Genomic DNA, 12703 nt, shown 5'->3' on the forward strand with positions numbered 1-12703 from the left:
AGAACCCACAAATTCAGCACTAAGTGCCCACAGTAGTGATACTGAGTACCCACAGGAATGTTCTCGATTACAAACAGCGCCAGCGCTGAGTACCCACAGCAGTGACACTGTATCTATTACGAGGTGTAGGTCAATGCTGAGTATTATTATTGTCAAGATCACCGTGAAGACCTTTCGTTTGATGGTATCCAATATAGTGGTCCACCACCTAACTTGTTGTCTATTTTTTTTTCAGTTCTCCTAATATTTTAAAAAGCTATTTCAAAGCCGAATTCGCTACATTGTACCCTCAGCATGACCACATTATCCCAGCATCATTCTCTCTCTCCATATGCCAATGTCAATGAAACAGGGGAACTCTACTTCACCTACCGCATGGACCGTAACGTTCTAAAGTGCACTTTTATATATAGGCGAAGACTACATTGTACATCCTTTACTTATTTATAATAAAACTTGTAGAAACGACAGCTTGGTGATGAATCTTATTTCGCCATACCTAGTTTGGCACCCGAGTTCAATTTTATATCTTGTTGCCGGATGTCGCGAAAACGTGACAAACCGTAATCAGAAGATAACTTCCTAAATTATTCTAATAGGTGATTTATACTGTTTATATACATAAAAGAGTGAATAGTAAAGCTATTAGTATTTTTTGTAGTAAAAAAGGACCAACAGTTTGGTAATAATAATCAATGTAATTAGGCTGAATGCACTATGTAAAAAGAAATACGATGCGCTTGAGTCAAGAGAGTGTGACGTCAAAAATTTCGACTTGACATCGTGACCATTGGTACTGACAAGACAGTCTAAATGTACCCAATACACAACGACTAACAGCAGTGGGATAAATGTAATAATGCGCATATGGTAAGCGCAAAATCGTTATGTCGCGAAAACGCGACTGTCGGCTAAACCCTCTCTGTAGTCAATGTTAGTGAGGTCACGTCCTACTTTATGTAATGTGTCAGTACCGCTCGCCCATTGGCTGTATTAGATGACATAAAGATGTACTACATTCTGTTGGTAAAACGCCAGGCCTGCCTTCATTCTATGTAAGTCAATCTTAATTTAAAAAAAAACAGAGTGAGGTTCCTGTTGAGCTTTATTCATTTTTTTTTGGTTCTCATTTTCTAACGGAAAGACGCAAGTGACCCTGAGTTTAGTTTTCTTCTGAATTCCTCTGTATCTTTGTATTAAGCTGAAATATTGGGTGATTTTCAATCAGGTTCTAAGGCAGTAAAGAAAGATACCATTTTTAAATTAAAAAAAAAAACAGTTGCGCATATGCACCAGAATATCTGTTGATTTTCGAACAAGCTTTGACTCTTTGGAAATCATACTTTTGTGTGGTTTTATTTTAAACCTGTATTCATCATACTTGATTTGTACTAGTTCTATTGTAATATAGATATGGTAGTTAAGTATATTCAACTATATAAGTGGTGAAGTATTTAACTCTATGAGTGGTTAAGTACTATACACAAAAGTCTGTATAAACGTAACTAAGTTCAAATGTAAATTTAGCATTCCATATATGGAGTCGTCTATAAAAGCCGTTACATTAGTTAGGGGTCGCATGTGTTTAAAAAAACGAACATGAAATATTTAACACGAAACAATTAATTGTTAAATGGAAATCGCTGTTTTGAAGAAATTAACGAAAAGTAACATACATTGTATCTTTTTGTAACAAGCGTGGGCGTATCACACACTCTAATTAAATGTTTTGTTCGATGTAGAATGCAATTTCTACATCAAATCCATTACATCAATTTGATAATGGGTTTGATTCTAGAATTGCCGACATTATTCGAATGCTATGACAGTAAATTATTAATGTTTTTACCATGTTAGGTTGGACCAAGCACAAAAAATTCTAAGAACTTTGAAAATGAAAGTGCAAATCACATTGATGATATGTGCAGCTTTCTTACAATTGCACCAGACTGATAGTGGTAAGAATTATATATACATATATATATATATATATATATATATATATATATATATATATATATATATATATATATATATATATATATATAGTCTTTGCAAAAACTAATCGATCATGTTCTTTCCTACTGTACACTTCTCTGCTTCTCTGCTCGACTTTATTCTCTCATCTACCATCTTAAGCCCGCACCTACGTATTCTGTGATTTGGCTTGTGAGTAAGATGTTTGGTTGTTTGTGGGAGGAATGGATGGTTCAATATAGGGAGTTTTGTGGATGTAAATTATCGAATGCCAATTTTATCCCAATTTTTGTGCTTTTATTGAGAGGAAGTAATGAAATTCCAATTTATTTGTTTAACTAAATGTGTTGATCTATAAACATGCATACACCTTCGGGAAAAAAAGTATATGCTAAGTGTATGTGTTATCTTTTACAAAAGCATTTGAAGAAATAAAAACAATATTTTACGTTCTAACCTAACAACTTATATTGTACAAAACTGCGATCTTACAAAGATTTTAAAATATTAATTTTCTCTATATCACGTGATGGACACGTCTTACGCTTATTGTTTTCTTTATTCAGAATCAGCCAAGCCATGCTCAGAAGAGAATTGGGTTAAATTTAAGGACAACTGTTACTTTCTCACATCTGGGCTAGACTTTAGAGACACAGAGCAGAGATGTATGGAATGTGATGGGGACCTAGCCAGTGTACATTCAGCCGACGAAAACACCTTCTTATTCAATCAGATAAGCGGTCTTACATTTAAAACGGTCATTTGTAAATACGTGAACACCTGTCCTCTATATTCATACGACCATTTCGCACTATCACCGCCACCCACAGTCAATGCTAGGTGTAAACTAATAGTATCTGAAAATATAAAAATCTAAGAACACTTTTAGTTAAAAACTGTTTTTCCTGCCTCAAAAAAACGATATTTTAAATATTTTTAAGGAGACTGTAATATTTTTTATGTTACGTGGCTTTGTATTTTTCAAGTACTTTCATATTAGAAATCGAAACACCATCATAGTTTTTTATTTGTGGACACGGAAAGCTCTTTCCTATTTTGCCGGTCTCTGTCAATTTTCAGGATAAACCTCTCAGATACTCCTGTTTTTGTCAGTTGTTTCTCTGCTGATCTAAAAGGCAACTATGTTACAGGCGAACCGCCCGTTGACCGTAAGGATCGAAAGGATAGTTAATTTCAATTGCAATCTCTCCGCCACATGCATCTTTAATCTATATTTGAATCTTGCCTTACATGCTTCATCACACATACATGTACACCATTCATACATATTTAATCTCTGCACCTTCCACAAACATCAACATTGGAGGGATGTCTTTACTATGTACTTATTTATTAGACTTATTTCGTCTATGAAAGCATCCTACATTGATAGCTGCAATGTTTTGTTTTAATGAACTGACCCCAACTTATTTTTTTTAAAATAATATTTCATTAGCTATAAATAAATATTTAATTGATCGATGGGCTATATATAAATAACATTTCATTATCAAATTTTCAAATTTAAAGTTTTTTTTATTATTGTATTTTAATTCAACAAGTAACGTTTAAAATAATTATACATATGTCTTTTTCTTGTAATATTCTGAGAGACATGGCTCTGACACGGTATGGATAGGTTATCACTATGATTCCGTTGACGCTGTCTGGAGGTAGATTTGTGTTTTAAAGTTTTATAAAAGCAGTTTACCATAATATTTTAAAAATATCTGCGCGCGTCTGATTTCAAATTCAATTTGGTCTTACAGATGGACTGATAATTCAGAACCAAATTTCAGTAACTTTTCCACAAGTCAAGTTGCACATGAGCAATACGGACATTGTGCAAGTATGAGCCCTTCAAACGGTAAACTATACTGTCTATTTTTTGCCATTTAATTAGCATTGAGATAATATATTTGGCACATATATCAGAATTACATCTACCTTTAGATTGGAGAAAAAAATAAGCCAATCTTTTTGAATGGACAGTAGTATATTAGGTCCCTTTTGGGTAGTATGGTGGTGGTGGTGCCGGAGGAGCAAAGGATATATAGTAAAATACTCACCCACCTGGTTGAGCCGGCGGGACAACGAGATATAGTAAAATACTCCACCACCGGGTGGTGGTGGTGGAGAGGTGTGGTGGTGGTGGTGGTGGAGGAGAGGGGGAGTGGTGGTGGAGGAGAGTGGGAGTGGTACAATGAGATATAGGAAAATACTCACCCACCCATCTGGGTGAAGGTGGGTGAGGCGGGTGGGTGAGGCGGGTGGGTGAGGCGGGTGGGTGAAGGGTGAGGCGCAGGGGGAGTAGGTCAGTAGGTCACCACCGGTGACATTGTGACGTAATCACCGGTGAATTTGTTTTTAAATTTGTTTATTTTTAATTAGTTTAATTATTATTTTTAAATTTAAATTTGATTTTTTTATCTGCTCCTCCAGTTAGAGTAGTGTTTTACTATATCTCGTTGTTCCTGCGCCACCACCACCACCCCCAGGCCACCACCACTCACCCTCTCCTCCACCACCCCCCTCTCCTCCACCACCACCACCACCACACCTCTCCACCACCACCACCCGGTGGTGGAGTATTTTACTATATCTCGTTGTCCCGCCGGCTCAACCAGGTGGGTGAGTATTTTACTATATATCCTTTGCACCTCCGGCACCACCACCACCATACTACCCAAAAGGGACCTAATATACTACTATGGACAATGGCTATGAAAGCTACACTTAAAACAAAAGAAGGCTGAAATTGGAGCGCAGGTTCAAATTAAATTGTCGTGCAATTAACTTGTATAATAGTTTTCATTCTAAACGCAGATTATAAAATTTACTATTTAGATCAGGGGTCTCCAAACTTTTCAGTCCGAGGGCCGCATTAACTATCAAATTTCAGTTCGGGGGCCAGTTTATTCCAGGCATGTTCCTCAGCTATCACCAACAAATATTTGTTCCGTGGACAAAAAGATCTCCGCGGGCCGGATGAGAGGACCTCGCGGGCCGCATCCGGCCCGCGGGCCGTAGTTTGGAGACCCCTGATTTAGATGAAAAAAAATATTTAAAAAAGCTAAATGTCTATGATTTTACTTTAAAAATAAAAGTCGATTTAGGTTTAACCATGAGCGCTATGTAGCATACGTTTGTTTTAAAGAGTGCGATAGACTATGGATAAGATATGGTAATATAGTCGTTCACTATATTGAATTAGGCGCGTCCGGCGTCCGGATATTGTGCGTTTTGGCTCCCCTGGCTATCGTGTGAGCACTATGGCGCCTACTTTAGTTTAAAGGAGCACCCTATAATATTGACATGTTTGCACACAACATTCGATGATTACACCTAACGAGGGACCGTACAAGAGCGCCCAGGTACGTTACTGACACCTGGGCGGTCGACGAAGTGTTTTCTAGCTCAGTATGACGAAGAACGATTAACGTTAACTCAAAGCTTTCAAACATCACGTCCTAAATTTTTAAGACTTACATTATTTACATTCCGTTTACGATAAAGAAGAGATGTGTAACACTTCGAAAATCTGTCAAATTATCTGTTTATTATTCAGTAGGCCTACTATTATAATACTTCCAGTGTACTCTGCATACAAGAAAGTAACAATTAATATACGAGAAAGTTAAATAAGAAAAGCCCGCTTTATTTGTTTTTACATTAAAGTACTGATTGATTGATTTTTTTCACAGGAGTTTGGTATTCAAACGAGTGCCAATACCGAATGTGTGGTTTATGTAAGAAAGTTCTACCAATAAATTCAACTGATGCTAATATTTGTTTTTTAAGTAACAGCACAGCTAACTATATGAAAGATGCTAAAAATTGTTTTACATTGCATTGCAATTACAATTTGGTTTATTTGATTATCGTAAAAGTTTTGTTATTAATACAATAGCGGTTACATTTATGAATAGTTAAGAAAAGCTTCTTGAAGAAAACTCTATCAATATAAATAATATGATATATTTTCATCTTGTTTTAAAGAGGCATATTTGACATTATTAAATCTCAAATTGTATTGATTTTGTGTTTTCTGATTAGTTTAATGCTTTGTTAGTTACTAAATTCGTAACTTTAAATAACGTCAAGAAAAAACGTTAAAACAAGTTACTTATCATATCATACGCATGTCAAACTCTTGCTGATACTGAAATTATTGTAGTTTTAACTTTTTAAAGCCTAAATCCTATTTTCAAAAATCGGCAGTTGGTTTTTTTAATGTGATGTAGTAAAGTAATATATACATATTGTAATTTCGGAATAAATGTTTTTCACCAACTTACAATTTTTTTCGTTTTGTTTTACGTAAAGCTCCCTTTCATATTTGGCGGTGTTCAGGGGAAGTGAAATAAAGTTCACTTGTTTCTGTGATTTCGGCATATGAAGCATATTTACTTAGATTTGCGTATATTGCTGGAGAAGGGTAGCAAAAGGGAATTAAATGTGGTGTGTCGGGATGTTGTCTGAGAAAAGGTATAGATCAGGGGTCGGCAACCTACGGCTCTTTTGATTCTAAGATGCGGCTCTCCAGTTCCATGCACAAATATTGATAATTATTTTGTATTATTTTCAAAACTCATTAAAATTATTATAAAGAAAAACAACTTTAAAAATGATAAAAACACGCATCGGAGAACAATAAGTGTAGGTGAGGCAGAAAGGATACGGACAGCTGACAGCCGTTTGGGCACCAGACCCAGCCCCACAACCGTGCCGTAGCCAGCCTCGTGACGAAGGTTCCATTCTTGCCACTGCCAACTTTTTCGAATATCGTTAAATGAGGAATATTATTCTTATTCATAATGCATTTCTCTATCGGTCAGTATGCATTAATTTGACCAGAGTGACATGTTTTTTAAACTTATTAGCTTCCTACGGTTGAGCCGGTGGGGTACGAGTTTACCCTGCGTTCAGTGAGTAGGAAGATAAGCCAGGTGAGAACCGATAACAGAAACGACCGATACCCAAGCCAGTAGTCTGAGTTGACCGTGTTTAGGGCTGCCGGGCTATGGGAGACACCTCCTGAGCCGCTGGTGTCCGTAAAGAAAGGGAAAAAAAAGTTATTGGCTTCTAAAGTGGATTGGGATAGTCGTATAGCTATATTATTTGATTACTAATTGTATTATAGCAGAGTTGGGTGAAAAAATAATTTAATATGTTTTGTGCTAAATATTAGTATGTATTTTTAAGTACAAATATTCTTTCAAATTTAATTTATTTATTTCAAATCAAAATTCAAAGTATGTATCTAATCCTAATTAAATCGCCAAAATATTAAAATAAAAATGTTAGTTGCTCTTTAAAAACTGGGAACATTGGTAAATTGTATTTTTTGGCTCTTCCGGCTCAAAAAGTTGCTGAACCCTAGTATAGATGGTTGTGGAGTGGAATTTTATGACGAAGTGTTGTAATATTTAAAGTAAGATGTAATTAACGGTTTGTCGAGCGTGGTGTTGCGTTTAGTTTAATTTATTTCTAATTAAATATCTCGTCATGTAAAACTAAAAATTATTTGAACTGTAAAACTAAAAATTATTTGAACGAGTTTCTGTATTATGTTTTAATAACATTTCCTAAACGTTTCGTTAAAAATGTATTTACGCAAAATATTGTAACACAAATTTAAAATGCTTTTTGCACATTTATCACGCATATGCCATTTACTCAGTCACAAAACAAAACACATTACTTTCATTGTATTTTTTATTAACACATCGAAAATGTGTTTAGATTTCACATATGTCAAAAACAATTGTTACTTTTTAAAATACTAAACATGGTTACATGGATTTGTAAATTTAACGAACCCTTAATTATCACAACATGAATAAATATTCCAAACACAATACAAAATTTGGTCTTATTCGAATTTAAAACGAAACCATTATTATAACTATAAAATTAAAACTGCAACTAACTTTTATTTTATTTAAACTAATAGCGTGATAGCTTCACGATATAGATTTTTAAATTAAAAGATGACACAAGGCGTAGGCGTACAAACACACACACACACACACACACATAATCACCAGTGTTTCTTTCTGACATCTCTTCGGTGGGCTGCCCCCACCGCCCCCCGCCCGCTATGAACGTTTATTTTTCTTCTCCCCCCCCCCCCCCGTACGAATAAGAAATTATACAGGAAACGAAAAATAAAGTCCACCAACCCTCCACCCCGACACACCAACTGTTACATGTGCCTTACCCCCCCCCCCCCCACCTGCGCAAATGTCTGAAAGAAACACTAATAACATTACATTCGTTTAACGTCTAAAATTAGCCAGACCCATAAATAGTTAACAAAGACGTAAAACAAGAGCTTTGTCTATTACATTTTGTCGTTTTAGGACTTTTCTCCCGACTTGTGTGTTTTAAGGTAATTTTTTAAGTAAAAAATAGACGAATACATAAACATAAACATAAACATAAACATAAACATAAACATAAACATAAACATAAACATAAACATAAACATAAACATAAACATAAACATAAACATAAACATAAACATAAACATAAACATAAACATAAACATAAACATAAACATAAACATAAACATAAACATAAACATAAACATAAACATAAACATAAACATAAACATAAACATAAACATAAACATAAACATAAACATAAACATAAACATAAACATAAACATAAACATAAACATAAACATAAACATAAACATAAACATAAACATAAACATAAACATAAACATAAACATAAACATAAACATAAACATAAACATAAACATAAACATAAACATAAACATAAACATAAACATAAACATAAACATAAACATAAACATAAACATAAACATAAACATAAACATAAACATAAACATAAACATAAACATAAACATAAACATAAACATAAACATAAACATAAACATAAACATAAACATAAACATAAACATAAACATAAACATAAACATAAACATAAACATAAACATAAACATAAACATAAACATAAACATAAACATAAACATAAACATAAACATAAACATAAACATAAACATAAACATAAACATAAACATAAACATAAACATAAACATAAACATCCTGCAAATATTTAAAAATAATAGTTAGTAATAACTGCATTCAATGTACTTAATAAATAAAAAGCAGTATTTAAAATTAATTTTATCCGCCTACAATATTGTACTTTATCAATCAATGCTAATTATATAATTTTTGTTTTAAAACTTTATCAAACTGAAAAGTATTCTTTTTAGCATGTCGTATCAATAGAAGTAATTGTTAGAAAGTGATGTTATATGATATGTGATAGGTTTTCTCAGAGAAAACTATAACGTTTGTGAAAGGTACTACGTTTAGTTTTTTTTTAATCTATGCACTTACGTCAATGAAAGCCGAGTTTAAAAAGGGAAATTTCATTTTTGAATAATTTAGAATCTCTTAGACATCAATTTAGTTCTATAAAAAAAAACTATATAAATATTACACAATGACAATCAACTCGAGTTTTTTATACGATATATCTGTTTTCTACAAGTTTTATTTATATCTTTAAAAAAATGTTTGGCCACTTTTAGACGATTAATAGCATTACCACATAATACGCAAATAATGCCACTGGACTTAAAAGACATTTCATAGGGACAAAGTACACTGAGATCAAACCAATCATGTAAATGTTATGTGCCTGGTTATTGTTTTCTATCATACTTGATACAAACGTGGGCAACATGCAAAACCATTGAAAAATAAACAGACAGTTTATATGTTTCATATCTGTTATTGTTGTAGATTGAAGAGTAGATAGACGAACGTCGAGAATTTTCTTTCTCGTAAATGTTAATCCAATGATAAAAACTAAAATGTCCATTATTACAAAGAGAGAAAACACACAGAAAGAAAACAGCCACCCAGTGGGATGTTGGATGTAGTAGGGCAGACCCAGACACATAGAGTTGGACTCAAAGATCTCCCAATCAGTAAACAAGAATGGCATTATAGAGAACACAAAGCCTACGAGCCACGCACATGAAATTAAACAGAATCTAGATAGTTTGGGTCTTTTGTTGCGGTGTAATATAACAATGTAATCCAAAGTTAAAACCAGAATTGAAAAATGTGTTGTAACGTACGAGAGGGTAGCTAGAAAACCTGCTGTTTTACACAATGGACTAGACCTCCAAGTAAGGTCATACCACGCGTATTTTGTGCCGTAAAAATAATCAGTTCCTGTGACGATTAGTAGATGTTTGCTTAGTAATAGTTCTGACATCGAAGCACTGATAGCTACAATCTTAAAAATGGGTGTATAAAAAGTTCTGTAGTAAGATATTGTTACAACGATCGCAGCTATATTTTCTAGAAGTCCTGTGAGAGAAGCTGATCTCATGAATATTCGTTTGGATTCTTCCCCAATTAGTCCAAAACAAGACGAAATAGGATCGTCAGGAGTTAAACACTCCCTTAGTAGATCCCAATAACCAGTTAAAGCACAGCACATTTTATAGTTATCGCCAAAAACCTTCGAGCTGAAATCCTCGTCAATAATGTATGAATCCTCAACGTTTGATTCAAATTGTTTTAAACAATCCAAATTTTTTTTTTTGTAATTAAATTTAGTTTTTCTTAAATCAACTGCTAGAATGTATGCCTCAGAATCACAGAGCTCGTTATCGAATGGTGTAAAGCTTAAATTTAATATATTGATCATAACGTTGGATTTAATCTGAAGATTTTTAATGTTTGAAAAAGTTAAATCCATAAATTGCACTTTCAATTCATTGTTCGCCAATTTCAGTGTTGTCAGTCCCGTATGAGAGAGATTCAGGTAGACTGATGAAAAAAGTTTGCTGTTAAGACTATCAAATTGACCAATTATATCTTTGTTGTAGCTAAGATCAATTAAATGCAGTTGGTTAACATACAGGATCAAAGAATCAAATAAAGCTACAAGAATTGAATTATTTAACTGGCAGTTCGATAAATATATTTCAATTAAATTATATAAGAAAATTTCATTTTCAAAATTAAAACCCCGTAAATCAACACCGGACAAATTTAGGACTCTAGTACTGATGTCAATGTAAATTGTAAAATTATCTTGCATTTTACTAGGATCATCTACTTCTGCCACCCCGAAGTTACAGTTGAACCCTGAAGGACATGTGTCAGTACACAGTAACTCGTCGTCGCCTGATGGACAATGGTCATGACCATCACAAACATGTACCGGGTGAATGATTGTTTGAAACCCACGACATCTGAAGAAGTTGGTCACGAAAATATTATTCAAATCATTGACAATTTCATCAAAACCATCGCCACAGTCGTCAAAGCCATCGTTGATCATGTAATATGGGATACAATAAGATAATGGACATTTGAATAAACCATCAGTACAGACGAAAGATTCGCAATTTTTTAAATGAGAAAAATCCAAACATCCAACAATATCTTCAGTGTATTGACCTCTGAGATAAACACAACGGGCCGCCCATCCATTATCGAAGTTTTTAGAAAAATGCTTTGGAGAAATCTTATTGTTATTTCTAATACCACTTCCATTGCTACATTTATACAATTCAAATGTTAAATTTTGTTTCCGAACACATTCCATTGTATTACAAGAGGTCAAAATTCTATCAACAAACGCTACTTTGTTAAAGTCAATAGGTTTATCACGACGAGAGAAGGAAAAGTTGCGTCTAGATTCATCATAAAACCACTGACTGGGTAGACACGTTCCATCGGACATTGATGTTTCCATACATTCATTGCAATGGAATTCATCCCTTCCATCTGAGCAATCGAAAATACCGTTACAACGCTCATGTTTAGGTATGTAATGTATTTCTTCTTGAATTTTATGTTTTTTTATTCCTGAATAAACTTTTAAATCTAGAGTGTAAACCGCTTTCACACATTGAATAAATATTTGGTCGTCATGGGAATAATCATAGAAAGCACATTTTTTTTCGTAAACATGGACACAACGACGATGAGCAAATGCATTCTGTAGTAGGTTCTCATCGACTCCAGAGTCGCAATCCTTATAACCATCATATACAAAGCTATAAGGAATTAATTTCATCCCCCCATTGCAAGGAAATTCACGAACTTTGTTCTTTGACAAACTAGAATGCTGTAATGTGATTCCCCTGATAGTAATTTGTGTAACTGTACTCGGGTAGATTGTGTCGGAACCAATAACGTGGAACTTCATGTTCAATTCACAAATGATGATTTTGTCAAATCTTTTTTTAAATGTAACTTGAAACCTATATTCAACGTGTGCATTTCTAAATCTAGATGCTACTTCTTCACAGGTGTCGTACTCAAGTCTTTCATCAAAAGGGATAAGAACTAAATATACTTCACGAGAAGATAATTTGCATAAACCCAGAGAAAATACGAAAGAACGATATCGATATTTGTCCACGTATTCCAATAAAATAGACGATATTCTTTGCTTAAAACCAAACTTATCTGAATCTTTAGCTAGAATAATCTCCTCCAAATACTTACATTGATCAGCTACTTCTTGATTACTGAGCAGAATAAACTTCGTATCTATCTTATAGCGTGAGTTAATAACACCCTGATCACAAATTTCAAGAGAATCTAACAGCTGACTTATATCTTCCATGTAAGCGGGGAGAAAATGAAAGAATTTGTAACTTTCAAATAGTATAAAATTATATTTAGTAGAAACTAAAACCATGGAATACATTGCA

General features: G+C 33.7%; 1 protein-coding gene across 1 annotated transcript; it reads left to right on the forward strand.

Moving 5' to 3' along the window:
- Window positions 1-979: 979 nt before the first annotated feature.
- LOC131950096 (uncharacterized) lies at window positions 980-3451 on the forward strand. Its single transcript, XM_059312139.1, has 3 exons — window positions 980-1055; window positions 1858-1958; window positions 2544-3451. Exons 1-3 carry the CDS (start codon window positions 1009-1011, stop codon window positions 2852-2854), a joined length of 459 nt encoding a protein of 152 aa, XP_059168122.1. The 5' UTR covers window positions 980-1008; the 3' UTR covers window positions 2855-3451.
- The last annotated feature ends 9252 nt before the right edge of the window (window positions 3452-12703 follow it).

This window comes from Physella acuta, unplaced genomic scaffold, assembly GCF_028476545.2.
Source record: "Physella acuta isolate Inbredline_101_S28 unplaced genomic scaffold, ASM2847654v3 ptg000736l, whole genome shotgun sequence".
Taxonomy (NCBI): Eukaryota; Metazoa; Mollusca; class Gastropoda; family Physidae; genus Physella; species Physella acuta.

What these genes read in the sequence shown, in the direction of transcription:
- LOC131950096 (XM_059312139.1), top strand. Translation starts at nt 1,009, where the DNA reads ATGTACTACATTCTGTTGGTAAAACGCCAGGCCTGCCTTCATTCTAT. An exon ending in CAGGCCTGCCTTCATTCTAT is followed by an intron (nt 1,056 to 1,857) that starts GTAAGTCAATCT and finishes TTACCATGTTAG; the next exon opens with GTTGGACCAAGCACAAAAAA. An exon ending in ATTGCACCAGACTGATAGTG is followed by an intron (nt 1,959 to 2,543) that starts GTAAGAATTATA and finishes TTCTTTATTCAG; the next exon opens with AATCAGCCAAGCCATGCTCA.